The sequence below is a fragment of the Sabethes cyaneus genome, chromosome 2 (assembly GCF_943734655.1).
Source record: "Sabethes cyaneus chromosome 2, idSabCyanKW18_F2, whole genome shotgun sequence".
NCBI lineage: Eukaryota > Metazoa > Arthropoda > Insecta > Diptera > Culicidae > Sabethes > Sabethes cyaneus.
Window position 1 is genome coordinate 157123825 of NC_071354.1, and position 18087 is coordinate 157141911.

Genomic DNA, 18087 nt, shown 5'->3' on the forward strand with positions numbered 1-18087 from the left:
TACAGTCTTGAGAAAATAGTTATAACATATTAAAATTGAATGTCGGAAAAGTATTTCTATTGGCGAAAGAAGAGGCAAATGGGCTGAATTTAGAAACCTGCTGAAAACACCCTTTCGTACCCTACATGTTGCTGTATATTAGCCTTTTGATTTGATTTTGATGTCAGTAATCAGCTGCAAATAAGCATTGTCAGCACTATATGAGGGTTAGCAGTAAAATAGCCGTATATTTCGCCAAACTAATTTTTAAGCATAGCATGGTCTCGATTTGTAATTAGGTTTGGCATGCTCTTTTCACTTCCAGTTTGTACTTTTGATTACTGCATCTCAGGTAAGCAGAATTGCTTATGCTCATTAGTTACCTGGGTAGAATTATTAATTAACTATCCTTTGTTGCAGAAAGCGTAAATGTCTTTAAAATATTTGTTTGCTCTAATGCCGATTTCAATTTATACGTTCATTACAATGTACTAACATGTTACAATATATAAATTTTAAAGTTTTACTAAACTTACTTTCTATATACCTAAAATATAAAAGTCCGATTCTACTTCGTAGAAACTCTGAATTATCATCGAACAAATTTGGTTGCAACATGTTCTAGACTGTTTTGGGATTGAGCTTAATTCACTACAGTTTGAAATCCTACAGTTTGAAGAGGGCTTAATTCGACGTTCTTTTAATTTTAATAAACTAGTCCGTGATAGTATGAGTGTTCACTTTATATGCTTGTTTTTTGGTTTTAAAGATCCACTGATCTCAATTCTCATTATTTAGACACTGTTACATGCTACACAGGGCTTCGACCGAACGCGCATTCATGTTCACACCGTCCGTTTAGTGGTGGAATACGAACGCTATGCGTAACACAACTGGCAGTTTGCTCAGTCAAACGCCGATTCGCTATGTGCGCGAAACGGTGCTGCCACCTTCCCAAGTTTGTTCTATTTGTGAAGTCGGTGCATAGGTTTGTTAAAGAGTGAATAGGATAGACAAAACTTTGCACCAAATCTTCACAAACTTTCCATATGGCAGTTCCATGAGAGTACAAGAGATCGATTTGTGCTTACATAGCGAATTGCATGCAGTAGAACGAATGCGTTCTAAAGCTTTTTAACATTTTCGTTTCGATCAAGTTGCCTTTACCGTTTGGAGCAGCGAATGACTGCAAAACAGTCAATTAGCTTTTGCTGAGATGCCGCATGAATTGTAAGACGGCAGCAGCGCAAGCGGCAGATTAACTGGATTCAAAAAACAGTCAAATGATCGTTCAAAAAGCGGAGTTTGAATGCGAAAAGTTCGCATTCACTGCAGTCACATTCAACTTGCGATCCCTTTTCAAGCCCTGATGCTACAAGCTTTTTGCAATGATGATGCTTGGTTGCCATAAAAGCTTAAATGCAATTGCTCGAAAAGTGGCAACTGGTTTACAGTCTAAGAAAATCGCCTTCAATTTTGTTTCTGATAGCGATCAACCACTCCTCTGTGGCTCAACGGGTTCGCATTATCGGCGAATCGTGGGACCTGGGGGAAATCCTGGATTCAAATCCGGTTATAATTGGCTCCCGTTATAGCTTGGTTCGATCAGCGAATCCGCCAGCTTGGGTAAAGAGCAACAATACAATTTTTAAATTAAGCATTGCTTCAATGATTCTCTATTACCTAATTCACGTCTTGTCCCACTCTGTATCGATACTATAAATAGCGATGGTATTGCATTATAAGAGACTTTTGCGTGACTTGCAGCAGCATCACCAGTTAACTTTAAGTAGCTAGTTTGAAGCTGGTATGCAGATGACGAACGTTGGCTTAAAGATCTGGCTCAAAACATAAAATATTTGCCATAACTGCTCCAAATGAACAGAAAATGATAGTGAATTAATGTGGACCGAACAGTTGCTAGTGCCGTACATAGTGACATTATGATTTATTTGAATATTTTTGCCTTTCAACTAACCTGTGGATAACCAGTTCAAAATAATGCCGCTAACAAATTGACAATCAGCTGATGCTCTTTGCAGTTTTCTTGTTTCTTGCCATTCTGCTTTCAGGTATGTTCATTTTTGAAAGCAATACAATCGAAAGTATGTAAAGGATTGCAACTAATTGTTGCAATGCAACAAATTGAACACACGAAACCCATTTTCGGATGAGACATTTGCTAATCCTTAAGAGTGATTCCTCACTTGGAGAATGGCTGTGTCAAGCCACATGCATGGGTATTTTGGCTACCACGTTTTCATACAAGACAATGGTTGATATTTATGCTTATTCCAATAGCGACTTACTAAATAGGATCTTTTTTTTCTTTCGAATCAATGCGTAGAAGATTTTCCGATCGATAAATTTAAAAATATTGAAAATCAATCAGGAATTCGCTGAACTATCAAGCTACTGTACTCTGAAAATAATCGCCTCTGTTCTATCATACCGATTGAAGCCGGTTCCGATCAGTGTCAACTATATGTCATAATACACCTCGATCTGAATTCAAAATATGGTTTCTCATCGAAACGGGCCCGATCGGAATGCAGGGCCGAGCCGAATGTTAATTCTTAGCAAAGCGCAGGACAATTCGTGTGCTCTCTCTTTGTCGAATGTTACCTTCTCCGAAAAGCGAGGAGAATATTTTCTTTAGCAACGCTTTGCTGCTTTACTCTGTCCCCGAATGAACTTCAATTTCGTTTCATCTTTCTTTTTCTACCGGATCGCTACCGAATGCATTGCTCTGAAGGTCACGGAGCAAATCGTTTCAGTCCGTAAACTTGGCTGTACGATATTCTTTTTGGAATTCAGAGTAAATATCTCCTGTATGTGAAGAAAGGAGGCTTGTAAAATCAAAGCGAAGCAAAGCCTAGATGCTTCATTCCGTTTTAGAAACTTCTGTTTTTGTTCAACAGATTTCACAGCTATTAGAGCACAGGACAATCTTCCAGGCGTCTCTCAGCTGAGATTCGCACATCCGACGACTAGTTTGTTAGACCAGCGTCGTACTTCGAAGCCAAACTGGGAGGTTACAGTTCTGCTTGAAGTTGTGCTCTTGCTACCGTCATCCGGGGATACTTGCAATACTTTTGAATTTTGACTTAGTATAACTTTCGAAGTATACAGTTTAGGTCCAAGTGTAAGTGGTCAAAACTTGTATAGCTGTGAGTACTTTTGATTTATGATTATGAGAAAAAATATAAACTAAATGAATCTGTAGAATGAACCGAAAATAGGGGTGTTGCAAGTTACCCAGTAAACGGGGTTACTTGCAACACTTTTCTGATTTTGCGTTTTTTATGATTTTATATCTGATTTCAAACCGCGAATGACTATTTTTAGATATTTTGAATGTATTTGTAGTAAAACAAGAGATACTGGAGGCGTTTTTTGTTACCCAATTTTGTTTTCTGGAGATGGTGGTAGACAAAATAATATCGTTCAGATGCACATTTTTTTTTGTACATACTGTCTATTACGATAATTTTCCTTTTTGCAAGTGCTGCAAGCCGCGCCATATTGGAAGTAACAATACGAATTCATCGTTTCTTCTCCAAGTTCAAAATATAAAAAAAGTTGAAAGTTGCTATTTGTTAGCTTGTGTGATGCACTTATTGTGTACAGTAACCAAACAATAAAAAATAATTCCATGTCAATGAACTGACACAACTATGCACATCCATTTTTCCTACTTTGAAAGTGAAATTACTTTCCTATCGTATAAAAACAAGCAAAGCAATGATGTAACGGATTAAACTTAACTAAACAATAGATAAACGTCCCTTCTTTAAAATGGCATTGGGTATAAATGATCATGTTAACAAACAATTGCGTTAGAGCTGTCAAAAGCGCGATGCGCCGAAGTGATGCAAGTAACCCCGGTGTTGCAAGTATCCCCGGATGACGGTACGCAAGATGAGTGATTGTAACAGAAAACAGTATTCCTACAGAAACTATAGATTACAGAGGCGACAAGGCACTCAAAAACCGCTAAATCTTGAATCAAAACGGTGAGTATCATCACAAATAAAGGTAACTCTCCGTTCTGATTCAGAATTTAGCGGGTTTTGAGTGCCTTGTCGCCTCTGTAATCTATAGTCTTGCTATAGATTGCTAGAGCAAAATTATCTTTCCTTCTCAAAAATGGCCGAGTTAGAACCACCTCACGCGGCGTAGATGAGACGGGAAATAATAAAAACGATAGTTGCCTGATTCCAAAAACGGGGAAAAGCAGGATTGAGCGTGCACAAACCAGTGCCGCCTTAGTGGTTTTTTCTTTTTTATTTACTCGTGTATGACTACATGGTGATGACGTAAAGTCTAAACCTAATTTTGTTTTTGAATGAAACAAAATTCGGTATTAGACTACCTAATACAACCGGTTTAGTAGCCAGTAGTTTAGTGAGTAAAACATTCGGGTACCAACTGAAAGTGCATGGGTGTGAGCCCCACCTACCATTGCATAACCCGATAATTTTTGGTCTATATTGAAATTTTCAGTTCTTCCAATTAATCATTCTTCGCCTTAGCGGTGATAGCACCAATGCGAGGATGTCGCTCAAGGACAGAGCTGGTGTTCGATCGTACAGACAAGATTAACCATTGAACTGAACATTCAAACAACTCTTCCGAGTCTTAAATAGTGCAGGTCAACGAACTCAGCAGCACCCTAGTTAACTTCGAGGCGCCGTCGTTAGTTGAAATTGAAGCTAAATTCAGATATATGGAGTCTTGCAGACCACCAGGAATAGTCTGTATTTCAACCGACATGCTGAAAGCTTACCCAGCACTGTTACTGTAAATTTTGCATCAGCGCTTCGCAGCAATATCTGAGAAACAGCGACTTTTCTGATGAACGGTGACCTTTACGACTTTTGGAATATTTAGCGCTGAAATCAAATCACCTTACCGACCCTAACACGAATTTTCAATATGAAATCCATTCTATTGTCTGCAGGACGTGGTGCGTGTCAGCGTAGACAGCTGGGGGCCTCCGTTACTCGTTGTCTGGATACATTATTCGGGCTTGGTGGCCTCACACTTGCATTTCCAATTCACGATCGTCGATACGCAACATTATACTTGACTGTGTCATTTTTATGTTTATATTACTTTCCAGCCTTTATTGGTTATGTACAAATACATTGCCAGGCATGCTCATTGTGCCCCTTACAGCTATGCTAATCAAAAATAATTATAATAACGCGTTAAAACAAAAAAATATCTCAATTATACAAAGTAATTGTTCATATATGGTAATAGTAACCTTACATGGAGTGGAGAAGTCCATAGCACGCAACAAATGGCTATAGAGCTTATTTTGTGGGTTGCAATTCTTATAGTATTTTTACAATCCTGAATCAGCTCGAGCTTTTTCTCAATATCTCAGACATGTCAACGAATTTGGACGTGATTTTTGTTGAGATGCTTATTAAGAACATTATCAACAAGTTCACTAATCAAATTAGCGAAATTGATTGCCCAATATGCCCAAACGAACGATGGCCCATTTTGCCCCGTATGCTCATTATGCCTCTATTACCCCTATGTTGAGGAGAGGAGCGGACGACATCTGCAGGAAGACACTCAACTGGTATCCGCCGGGATAACGCAGAAGAGGCAGACTTAGGGGCTCTGGGTGGCGTAGTATAGTCAAATGTATTCAGATTATTGTTGCAAATCTCTCCTGGCGACAGGTGAAAGCCATAGCAGCAGCGTTGCTATGCTCAGTTACACTCACTTAAGCTCATTGTAATGCCTCTTAGAAGCAAAATCTGTAAAAATCATGTATAAAACGTTTCTGGAGCTGAGTGTAGTCTACAATCTTTCTGAATAGAGTACTGTATTGTTTTTTTGTATTTATGCTGAAGTAAGGCTGTAACCTTTTCATTGGCAAACGAACGTTCATTTATTAGTAAAAAAGTTTACTAAAAGTAAAAGTTAAAAAAAAAAATAAATAAAAAAATGCAGTACTCTATTTAGAAAGATAGTACATCACACATAGCTTTATAATTGTTACAAGTATGACTTTTACAAATTTTGCTTCCGTGAGGCAATAGAGTCCAACTAGTGTACATGAGCGTAACTACTCGCAGCAACCCTGAATTGCAGATGACCGTGGATAGTTGGGAAACCATAGCAACATTTCCTAACGAGTAGCCAGTTTACGACACCAACAACCCTTTCATGCGAAAAACTGCGTACAGACTTTTTAGAATTCTCTTTGTGGTGAGTCTTACCATTAACAAACTATAAAACAAACTTTAGGCGTTAAAAGATGTTTAGGGAATTACTGGAGTCTGGAGTGTGAAGAAATCATCTAGTCCAATTCTGTGAATGAGATCTTTGTTTGAAATATCCACAAAAATCTGTAGATGTTATAGCACTGGGTCTGAATACTGTAAAGCAATGTTTGTGCCTTGGTTCAGTACTTGTGCAGCACGTTCTCCTCATTGAAAGGGAGCTTTGTGTCTTGGTTGCAGCTTAGGAAACAGGACAAAACATTTCTTCATTATTTCTTCGTAATTTCTCCTCATTTTTTATGTTTAAAATTACGGACAGGAGAGGTGATGAATGTTGTTGAAACGTACAGCCGTTCAGCTTTAAAAGTTTGGGCAATATTAGTAATCGCCTTTGAATTCTATCAGTCAGTAATTTTTATAAAACAAACATGCGATGTTCTGAGAGAAGCAAAATTCTATTTTTTGAGTTTTCAATTTTGAGTATTTAACATTTCATGGCCGTTTTTCAGTCCATTGATTCAGCAACAAATTTGTAAAGGATCTTCTCTCTATCAGACAAAATTTCCAAATATAAAGTTTTTAAAGAAGAAGTATAACTGATTTTCGCAATATCAGTTTCTAAAACTGTTTACATCACATGGCTGTTGCATCTTGTTCGAAAAAAAAATAGATAACTTGACCAAAATAGGAGGAATGCGATTTGCGCAAAACTGCTCTTTCGTAAATTTTTAGGAGATGGGTTGAACTGTACAAATACTTACGAACCCTGTCGAGCAAACCTGCTCAATGTAGATAAAGAAGATAAAACTTAGTTCCTGTTGATTTAAAACTTATTAGGACTACGAGATAAACTTTTTTTTGTTGTTTTTTAAATGTCACTGAAATGATACGGATGAGAGCAAAATATTTTTTTGTTTTGTGAAATGGGGGAGAAAATGTTAGTACCTTTATTAGCTACACACAGAACCATCTCTAGTTAGGCCTAATAGTTTGTTAATAAAAATTAATAAATGTTTTTTCTATGGTAAATTAACTAACGGTTATTTTTACAAGTAGAATGATAAGATTTCATTAATAAATCAACGAAATTAAAATTGATGTTTCACAACGATAAGCGGTGGTCAATTTTCGGATTACAGTATTGTCACAACACGGATATATGGAAACGAAAACCTATGAATGACGACAAATTTGATTCGAACACGTGGATGAAATGAAACAAATTTAGGTCTTTTGATATAAAAAGAAAAACGAATAAAAAACGTTTGCTTTATTTTTTTCATTTTCCAGTTTGATTGTATTCTTATTGCTGTTGCTTCACTCTAGTTTCGTCTTATTTCGCATGTAAAACTAACCTAACCTAGATCGAACAAAATTATGTACCTAACAAAGAATCAATCACTTTTTTTTATGTCCAGGAACGAGTAGCAACTCATCCTAAGCGAACGGCGGTTTGAAATGATACATCGAAATGCGTAATCAAGTTACAGTCTAGCTCATTGCCTAGTCTAGCTCAGCTATACCTACATATCAGTAGTCGGTTGCACAAGAGGCAGTTTTTTATGCGCGGTGAATCCACCTTTAAGTTATGTACCTATGTTTTGCATTCTATTTCGGTTTTATTTTGTTTAATTTTTGTACGGCAATTTGTGGAAAGCATATTAGTGATAAACGCTATTCGTTTTTACTTTGTAAACTTTTTCTAGTTACACTTTGGTTTGAAATCGTATATACTCAACGAATGTTCCTACTGACTGCTCTGTGGCAGCCCAACAAACGAAACAGTTTTCTATATCACTACTAATCAAAAGTTTTAAACTACTTGCTTTAGGTTCTTCTAACTTGATAACAGTGGATTCTACATAGTAAAAAATGATATATTAACTACAACGTACATAGTACAGGATCAAATTTTGCTACTGGGTTAGATTTACTAATCGAGGTTGTCATTCATTCAATAATCTTTATTCAAATGTCTTATTATAACTTAATATAACTTTTTACAGAAGCATTTGTCTTGTAAGGAACGTTGCACAGTACAAAATAGTGAATGTTTTTTTCTCTTTTCGTTTGTATCAACCGATGTCGAATGTGAAATAGTGACGGGTTTTCAATCTCAACATGTAGATTACATGGGTTCGGATCGGAAATCGAATTTATCACACTAGATAGAAGCCAAACTTGAGCCTCTAAGGGACGCGCCCCGACAGAAGCCGCAAAAGTGATTTTGTTACGAGTCTGTTGTCAAATATTAATTGATCCCCATGCAGAGCGGACGATGCGACGGGAAAACGGAACCTTTGGTTCACCTTCCTTTCAATAAAATGTCACCTTCAGCCCTGCTAGGCCTGCGGGGATGGGAGCTACAAACAGATGTCGTCGCTGCCGCTAGAGCTTGCATACCATAATAGAGTTCTTCGTGTAAGAGACGCGTGGATTAGTAGCCTTAGGAACTCAAAAATCCGGACAATTAATCTTTTCAAAACAATATAATACCCTGCATCGTTGTTGCACGCTTCACCTGTCTCTTTACAAGAAAGCAGCAGTAGAAGAGCAGCAAGGGCAAGGGTAACTTTCCAATATCGCGCAGCCCGATTGAATATCGTTTCCAGCACGAATACCGCAAATTAGTACGACAGGCGCCATGCCAATATTTTCCGATTCCATTTCGTGGTTTAATAGCCATACTGCGCCATAACTCTCACTCACATGCAGTATACTGGTACTGGTACAGAAGGCTTTCAAATCAACAATATTGTTTTATTCGCCACCATTGGATACGGATCAATAAAATAAGACTTTCCCTATGAATGAAATTAAATTTTGTTGAATTTCCATTCAGTAGAACATGTATACTTGGAAGAAATAATTATTTTTTGATTGCCATTACAGGCAGAGGATTGCGTTGAGGAAGGGGGGTGGGGAGGGGGGGGGGGGTATAGCCGTAACGTTGTTCAATTGTTCGATGGCTCACAATAAATTATGGTATAACAAAAAATCCTTTTTATGCTGCTGCATCATTGTTATGATTCGCGTCAGTGAGATGAAGCCGAGAGCACTAATAGGCTATTTGATTCTCTATACTATTTGGTTAGCTTTGATTTAATATAGCTATTATTACACATAATAAAAAAGAAGCTTTTTGAATCAGTACATATCCATGGATGGAACATGGATACTCCAGACTCGAGGAGAGCCTCAGTGGGAGAGGAAGCAAAAAAGACAGCAGATAAGGTCATGACCTGGGCCTCTGTATTTTGGGAAACGTACAGTTTTTCTTCCATCAAAAGGCCGGACGATCAACGAGGTCTAGCACATTGCATTGCTTCATTGTGAAAAATAAAACCGCTGTTTTATGAAGTCCACAGTACCAATCTACGAGTTAATGAAATAATGTTAAAACTGATAGAAAGATCTGCTTGTGGAATTATACCCGCAATTGGAGAGCTCAAAGCTTAATGAGTTTTCACTTTCGAAAGTGATTAACTTATTTTATGGCTCCGGGGGCTTAACGACCGATCATGATCCATGTGTTAAGTATTGAATTGGAGGTTACTATTCAAGGTTATTATTTAAAAATTAACCGAGAATTCAACCCGATTCATCTAAAAGTTTTCACTTTGAGAAGCAGTTTTAAATCGTCTAGCATTAAGTGTCGATCTGTCAAACTTTGAATGTTCGAATATAAAGTACTCATGCGCTAATTGCACGTCCTCTAGTGGCACCGTGGGAAGGAAGAAATGGGATTTCAAGTCCGAGGCAGGAGTATTCGTTGGATATGCAGCAGGAACCAAGGGATACCTTGTCTACAACCCACAACGTAGAAAGTTTTCGTAAGCCGGAACGGCGTGTTCCTGAGCGAGCACAAGACAAGAGAGACAAGAGAAACTATTGACCAAGATGTGATGGAGTTTCCTGTAGCAGAATATGATGTTGCTAACGAACTACATTCCAATCTGGCGGAAGACCATACTGAAATTCGTTCTAAGCCTGAGAAACATCTGGAGGATAACGTGTGCAAACCTGCAACAGCAGTATCAGCATCTGCTCTTCCTCCACAACCAGAATACTAGTTCGAAACTACAAGGCGCAGTGGACGGGAATGCCGGATTTCAGGCAAGTACCTTGATTTTAAAATGAGTTTCGGTGCCACCTTTCAAAAGACTTCAATGTCTTAGCCTCTTAGATGCAAACGATATGCGACATACCGAAACAGCGACATTTGTCGAGAGACCATGCTGGCAGAAATCAAATCCTTGGAGGGCAACGGAACATTTGAGCTCACGGACCAGTATCCGTGGGACTCGCATGATAGGGAAGATTACGCTGGACCAGAAGATTTACGTGAATGAAATGCTTGCGGCAGTTCGGTATGACCGACTGTAGCGCCGTGCCAACACTATTTGACCCCGCGACCTCGAAAGCCGAGAAAGCTCATATAAGGGACCAGGCCAGATGTATGCCCTCAGTGGTGTAGGTTCCTTTGGCAACAATTTAGAAGAGGCACACTGAATAGCTGCCAAACTATCCTCTACCCGAAACTACAAGAAGCAAGACGGCTATTAGGAGTTAAGAAAATTTATGGTAGAGTGGGAAAGATCCTAGTAATTCATGAATTCAGTTAGTCAATAAACTTATCATTTGTTCTACTGTTGCTTTCGGACGTCTTTCTATTAGAAGGAGTGCCATCTTGACTCCAACGAAGACGCCCAACGAATGCAGTATTTGATTGAAAGAAGATGTGAAATCCTTTTTAATTCGGTTATTTCCGGATTAGCGAGATCCGAATTATCGGATCGTCGGATTAATGGATATCCAATTAGCGGGGGATATTTTCCAGCGGTGTTCATCCTTCAAATTACCGGTGAACAGCAGTTTTTGTACTTTCCCGCACACCGTTGTTAACAATATTCACATTGATAGCTCGAGTTTTCATTCTAAGTCGTAGTAAACAAACAATTGCCGCACGTCAAAATAGTGAGGTTAGGTTCAACCATGTAATATTCTATACGTTCTATGTTTTAACGCGAAAAAATAAGTAATGATTTCATTTTCTTGTTGTTAGACTCCATTTTCTAGCTGATCAAATTATGCTGGCATGCACGCAAGCCAGTTCGCAGTACGCGCAGTTCGTAAACCAGTAAACTACTTAGAACTCACATGCGTTTTACAGGGGATGCGAATTATCTATTTTCACGAAAATTTCACGTGCCGATTTCTAGTGGACAAACATTTCAATCGCAGCTAAGTAATTCAGAGTTGCTATTTCTTCAAATTTATTTATATGATGTTGTTATTTTGGAAGTAAAAAAGAGTATAAGTTTTTAGAATTTAAACGCATTGGAACAAATTTTTAAAGAGTTTTTTAACCTTTGAGCTTTGCAAACAAAGCACTTACGGTGTTTAAGTAGATATATATAAAAAGGTATACATAAAATGAAAAATATAATTTTCTAGGAGCGGTGTCTCTTTATATCTGATTTGTACCGCGAGTTACTGAAATATTAGGCTGTAGTAGGGGGAAGTCCCCCAGCACCGGACAGCTTCCAATACCGGGCACTTCCCTACTAGCACGGTTGTTACAAAGTAGTTGTGGTAACCGAATTATGACCAATTTCAGTCGTAATCCAGTTGCTTCAACTAAACGGACCTATAGTGTGCTACTTGGGTTCTGACTTTCATAATTTAAATGGTGCACCTTAGTAGCTGATATGATAAAATCAATAAAAAGGACAAAAAATTAAAATGTGTGTTTTTGTAGGTCAGAATCATTCATGAAAACAGAGATTTGTTTGTTTTTAGCTACCGCCGATCGAATTGTTATGTTTCGGCTAATTTTCAGATCAGCATTACAGTATTATTCGGTCGCATAAAATTTCGTTTTTCGTGTATAAAATATCTTTCATTGTTGCTTTTCCAATTTTCCAAGCTCATCCATAGTTAATTTTTCCATAAAGTTATTCAATTCGTTAAAAATATAAATTGAATTCAGTGATTCCCGTCACCCAGTGCCGGACACCGAGCCGTCCCCCAATACCGGACAGCAAAATGGTTTGCTTGGTTCAGTCAAATTCTTGAATGAAGTCAAGATTTTGCAAAAAGAAATAAAACATCACTTATACCAAACCGGTTATCTTGAATATGAAACAAACAAGGAAACCAGTTGATGATCAATTGTTCGAAGAAAACAGAAGGGATTCGATGAAGAGCGTAAAAACTTGATTTTTCAACAAGAATCAACAAGCATGCAAGCAATAAGAGATTTTAAACAGTTTGCAATGTATTTTTCACAAATATAATCTTTGAATTGGTTTATTTTATGATTTCCATTAGGTGTCCGGTACTGGGAGACACAATTTTTAAGTAACGTTTTATATCGATTTCTCATTTGGCTTCTAAAATGGTTCATTAGTGACGCAAGTACGTGTAACCTATTTTTATTGGAAATTAGTTTTCTAAATTACTCTTCCAGTTAATAAAAACTGAAGTAATGGTAAGTGTTGAGTTTATATATGTCAAAATACTTTGGTGTCCGGTACTGGGGGACTTCCCCCTACCAGGCTTGGCATACACTTTTCGCTTTGATTTTGCTCTTTTGATTACTGCTCCTCAGCCAAGCAGAATTTGAAAAGGTGGTGTATGGAGCATTTGTAGAGCTAGTAATTATCTATAATATTGCTGAAGAAAATGAAGTTTTATCTTTAGTATTTACGGCGCTGTAGGGCAGCAAAAAGAGCGCTCTTTTTGCTACCAAGAGGGTAGCAGCCTTATAGCGCCACAAATACAGCATGCACAGTAATGCTTACTTCAGGAATATTGTAGATAATAACAAATTCTACAAACGCCCCTTACATCACTTTTTCAAATTTTGCTTGGCTGAGATGCAGTTATCAAAAGAGCAAAATCAAAGCGAAAAGTGTACGCCAAGCCTGCCCCCTACCCATATTTTCTCTGGTCGGATCGTCATAAAATTAACATTAAAATTACCCAGAAAGGCTATAGAAAAAAAGGCTATAGGCTTTCAATTTTCCGACCTCTATAGCCTACGTCAAAAATCGATGGACAGAAAGTCGGTAAAATAACATAAATGAAAGCTCATTTAATAGTCTGCTCAGACGCTAATTCCAATCCAACAGCCATGAACAAAAGAGTTGAAAGAAATCTAGACTTTCATTCCAATTATTTTATTGTTGTTTTATTTATTTAATTTCTAATTATCGAACGCGAACAAACGAATCGCAGTTGTTTAGTATTTGTTGCACAGAATTCAGAAACGTATTGGTGTGGCATGAATGGAGCTTTAAACAATCTTTAAATAATCACCGTGTCATAAACAGCACCCGTAGTGGGCTTCATGAAATTACTTCCGTGTACATCTCGGGCAATTTGCAACTGAGATAGATAATACATAGTTAACAGCTTAATTTACCTTGTCATAAACGGAAACGATTGCACATTAGTTGTAAAATAACTAGAAACCAACTACCTAAGTAAACTGTGTTCGCTGATGGTGCATATAACGTGCACGATAAATGTTCTAAAATTCTAAGAAGGTAATCTTATAAGAAACAACCCTGAGTTGGTCATGTCTCACAATTACAAATAATGATGCTTGAAGAGTTTAGATGACATCACATTTCCTCTTTTCTATAACTCTAAATTTTAACGAATTTAGAAGCTAATAGTTATAGTCACTATTAAGAATAATTTCATTAATGGTTCACAGGTTATTACGGCAACGATGTCTTGAATTTTCATTATTAGATGGTAATAAAAGTAAACCGAAATAATGCTTCATTCATTAAATATTATGCAAAAAAATCATTTCAACTATGCATCAGCATACAAACCAATACCATAACCAAACAACTTCCTTCGGTTTAAACCCGACATCGTTAGGATTCTGGAAAAAATTGACTCGACAAGCTTGGATCCATCACATACGATGCACATGACGACATTGGCTCCCAGCTGCGAGCAGAAAATGACATCAACATAAATTGCCCTTTGTTCTATCACATTGTAGATGATAAATTCTGTCGTACAGCAGCAATTGCAATTCAAATCGAAACCAATTTAATGATTAAACTTCTGTTTGCATTCGTGCGTGCGCGCTGTTCACTGACGTAGATGGTAGACGATTATGGTAGACAGACAGGCACCCGTCACTATTTCACATCCCTATCGGGGCGACAAACATCAAAAGGCGAGCAGTCGCGAAGAAATGTAGACAGACAAAAATCAGACGAATCAGATGGAATCATTCTTTCAGTGTGTTGTGTGTTGTGGTTTTGCCGCTGGGCTTTCTAACTGTCAGGATGTTCCATAATCACATAGTCCGGATAGATTCCGTTGTTGCTGCAGAACGAGCGAGGCCGCTGCTGTTGCTGGGCACCGTGCTGGCCACGTGCTCCTCCGCCATGGTGCCTCCTGCTGCGATGCGAAAGCCGATCCTGTGACTTTGCACGATGCATGACCATTGCCGGGTAGCCAGCACCAGCAGCACCGTTGATGGGCGAAACGGCTGATGGAGGCGCAGGGTAGTTGTTGTTCTCGTGCCCATGATAGCTAGGCGGTCCACCCAGCTCGCGGATTTGGTCACAATATTTGGGACTCATGACACGCGATGATGAGCCGCTGCTATTATTGTTGTTTACTAGATTAGAGTTATTTCGTCTGGCAATGCGATTCAAGTTCGGGGATCGCGTTATGTACTGATAAGGCATTCGATAATTTTCGGTGCTATCGAATTGATGGTGCTGAAGGTGCAGCTGAGGCAAGGGTGGCACTGGTGGCGGAGCTGGTTGTACTGACTGAAACGCTTTGTACCCTATTCTATGCTGGTTAGTGCTGGCATCGGGACGCGTCCCGTGGGGAAAATTTCGATCGAATGCTATTGAGTTTTTCTCACTATTGGGAGTCGTTGTTGTGTTGATGTCGTTGCCCGTTCCACCGCTGACTGTACCGCCGTTCGATGTGATCGAAGGATTCCGCTTCAGCGGAGTCGAAAGGGACAGCTGCTGTAAGGAACCGGTAATTAGACGAGTATTGTCGTCATCGTCAGCTCGTGAATCACCATCGCCGTCGCGATAGTACCGACTGGAGACATTGTTGAAAGGATTGCTAATGCCGAAGTTATTTCGACAGGATGAACTTTTTGGAATGAAGAAGGTGTCATCGTCGTTGGGGATTATCTTTTGTTCGTCCTCCTGCTGCTGGTGCTGTTGTTGATGTTGTTGTTGTTGCTGTTGAATTACGTCAGTGTAGCGAATACTGGCACTACTGCTATTTTTACGTATTTGACCGCTTCGTGTCTTGCTAAAGCTAGAATTTCGACTGAGCGGACGTAGGTGCGGCATTGGTTGCTGGTGAAGGGGTATGTGTGCTTCGTGTGTTGTTAAGCCACCGACTGGTGGATTGCAGCCACTGCCGCTGATGCTACTACTACCGTTTCCGTTGCAATTGGTGAAAGTCGATGACGGTGACGAGGATGACGACAACAGAGTGTTAGTGTTTGAGGATGAATTTGCATTCCTGTTACCGTGGCCATTAATCGACATGAGTACAACACCGAGCTTAGCGCTAGTGTTATTGAGGCAATGGTTACCGCTATTGTTATGTTTGTTGGCGCTGATGACCGTGCTGTTGATGATGGCTGTTTGGGCAGGAGATTTAGCAGCAGCATTGGCAGCGGAGGCTTGCTTCAGCTGCGTTGAAGTGGCACTGTTCGTGGTAGGTAAACTAGTATAGCTCACGTACATTGGATGCACTGCCGTATGCTGGGGACTTTTAGCATCGCCACCCATAAAGTCGACTGCGGGAAAAGAGAGAAATTATTCCATACTTAGCACCCACTTGACTTCATTATCAGATTCATTGATTGAAAGGATTTTTGTTTCATTTGATCAGGCTGGGAAAGGATAAGATCGTTCAGTTTTTTTTACATACAAGTCAGGACATGTGCGTGCGGTTGTGATTGATAGGAGAATTAATGCAACATAATATTGGCACGAAATCAACCGAGTGCGATCTTATCGCATGGTCTTTTTGGTCTAGATTGGTGGTAAACCGAGCAAACAGGCGAATGTGCGGAATATAGGTTTGTGGCGTAGGAACATAAAACCAAACAGTATCGCAATACAGTGTCTGTGTGAAACGAACAGGGAATGGGAAGCATGATGTGGCATATAATAAGAGAGAAAACGCTTCGTTTACTGTACAAACCAATAATATATTAATGAAGCAAATAGGCCAATCCATTGAAGTAAGCTTCCCCTGAAAGGTATGTCGGAATGGATGAAATGCTGACCGTTTAAGCAGCGCCTGGTTTGCTCAAGTTTCGATACTCGCCACTGTTTGGGTGCATCGAAAGCGGGATGTAAAATATGGTTCGCTTATGTGGTGCTCCAAGACGAGCTGTTCTTCTTTGCATTGTAATGATACCAAATTACTTTTAACCTAGAAATTCAATGTATAGCTTTTAGAACGACACAAAGAACATATATTCTTGTTCCAGAAAATATCACGAAACTTTTTTTCGCACAATTTCAGTAAATTCTTGTTAAAGTTAAGTTCTTGTTAACAATGAACAATTTGTCAAAGACCGCAACTTGACCCAATGTCATTAGCTTGTATCTAATTTGGATTTTTTTTTTGCAAATTTCAAGTTCATTGAGGCGCAACTTTGATATGTTTCGACTAAGAATGCTGTTTTAGATGAGCTGACCGAAATATTCTTTTCTGAAATACTCTCTTGGACTTGCTTAAGAATAAAACTTGGTCGTTTATGTTCCTGATTTTGATTACGTTATTGTATTTTTACCTTTACGTAGTTGAAATATCAAAATTTCATATTGACTATGGAAGAGGATCTGAACACGGGCGTTTTTCCAAATTATTATACATAATGTTCCGAAAGTTTTATGAAAGTCGCCTATTTTCCCAGAGAATTTTAACGTGAATTTTACGATTTTCTTGGATATCCCTTGTTCTAAAATTTCGTACCCTTGAACCAGGCATCGTTGAACATGATTTTTTTATGGAAATTCAAACTTAGTTTTTTTTCAGCAATGCAGAAGAAATATTATCCAAAAAAGTTCAGGCTAGACACTCCGGTACATCTGTTAACCGGAACCCAAAAGTGGTTGTTTTCAATTATCTATAGAAAAAGCAAATGGAGTATCAAACCGTAGGATTTCTCATTTTTCGGCTCTGCTGGGAACGATTAAGTAGATTTCTATTTTTATTTTATCTGCCACTGTGATCCGAAATATCTCAGGTGAAAAATAATTAAACATTGCCAATAATTGAACCTCCAATCTAATATTTTTTTAAAGATGAGTTGCATATGAATTGGACAAAAACTACAGAGACTGAGCCAAATGATCGCAACTAGCGGATTAAAAAATGAGACTTTCGTAACGGCACTTTGCGGCCATGAACCAGGAAGTTGCCATATGGCATCACTTGACAAATTTTATATTTTTCGCTATAAAATAAAAACAAATCGCTATTTCCATAACTTGGTAACACTATTTTGCAGGTAAATAGATATAGTTCGACAAGAAATATCACATTAAGTATTTAAGCTCTGTGCCTTGATGCAATAGCATTTCAAAATTGAAAATTTGAATGATTTTGCGGGATAATTCTGGGCTGATTCGGGTTAACTAACGGGTTGCCTTTTGATTCCCACCTTTTCTGGAGCAGCCTTTCTGGCCTGACTGTCTGAGCTGTCATTATTCAAATTTGGCCTAACCGTGGTACAACGACAATGGCGTCACTGTGGTTACCAAGGAGGGAAAACGAGTCTCGATCTCGTTCAAATATTGCGTTTCGCAGAAAGGTCATTTAGCCAAAC

At 38.6% G+C, this 18087-nt stretch overlaps 1 protein-coding gene across 4 annotated transcripts in view; it reads right to left on the reverse strand.

The window, feature by feature from the left end:
- Nucleotides 1–18087, reverse strand: part of LOC128737303 (sodium/potassium-transporting ATPase subunit beta-1-interacting protein) — a 93902-nt gene that overhangs the window by 8125 nt on the left and 67690 nt on the right. For 2 of the 4 annotated variants that reach the window (XM_053831919.1, XM_053831917.1), the window contains exon 6: nucleotides 15835–16041. In XM_053831919.1, the coding sequence (XP_053687894.1) occupies nucleotides 15835–16041 (207 nt within the window). Of the gene's footprint in view, nucleotides 1–7353; nucleotides 16042–18087 lie in introns of those variants that run through there. The other 2 variants (XM_053831915.1, XM_053831916.1) reach the window with 1 other exon arrangement.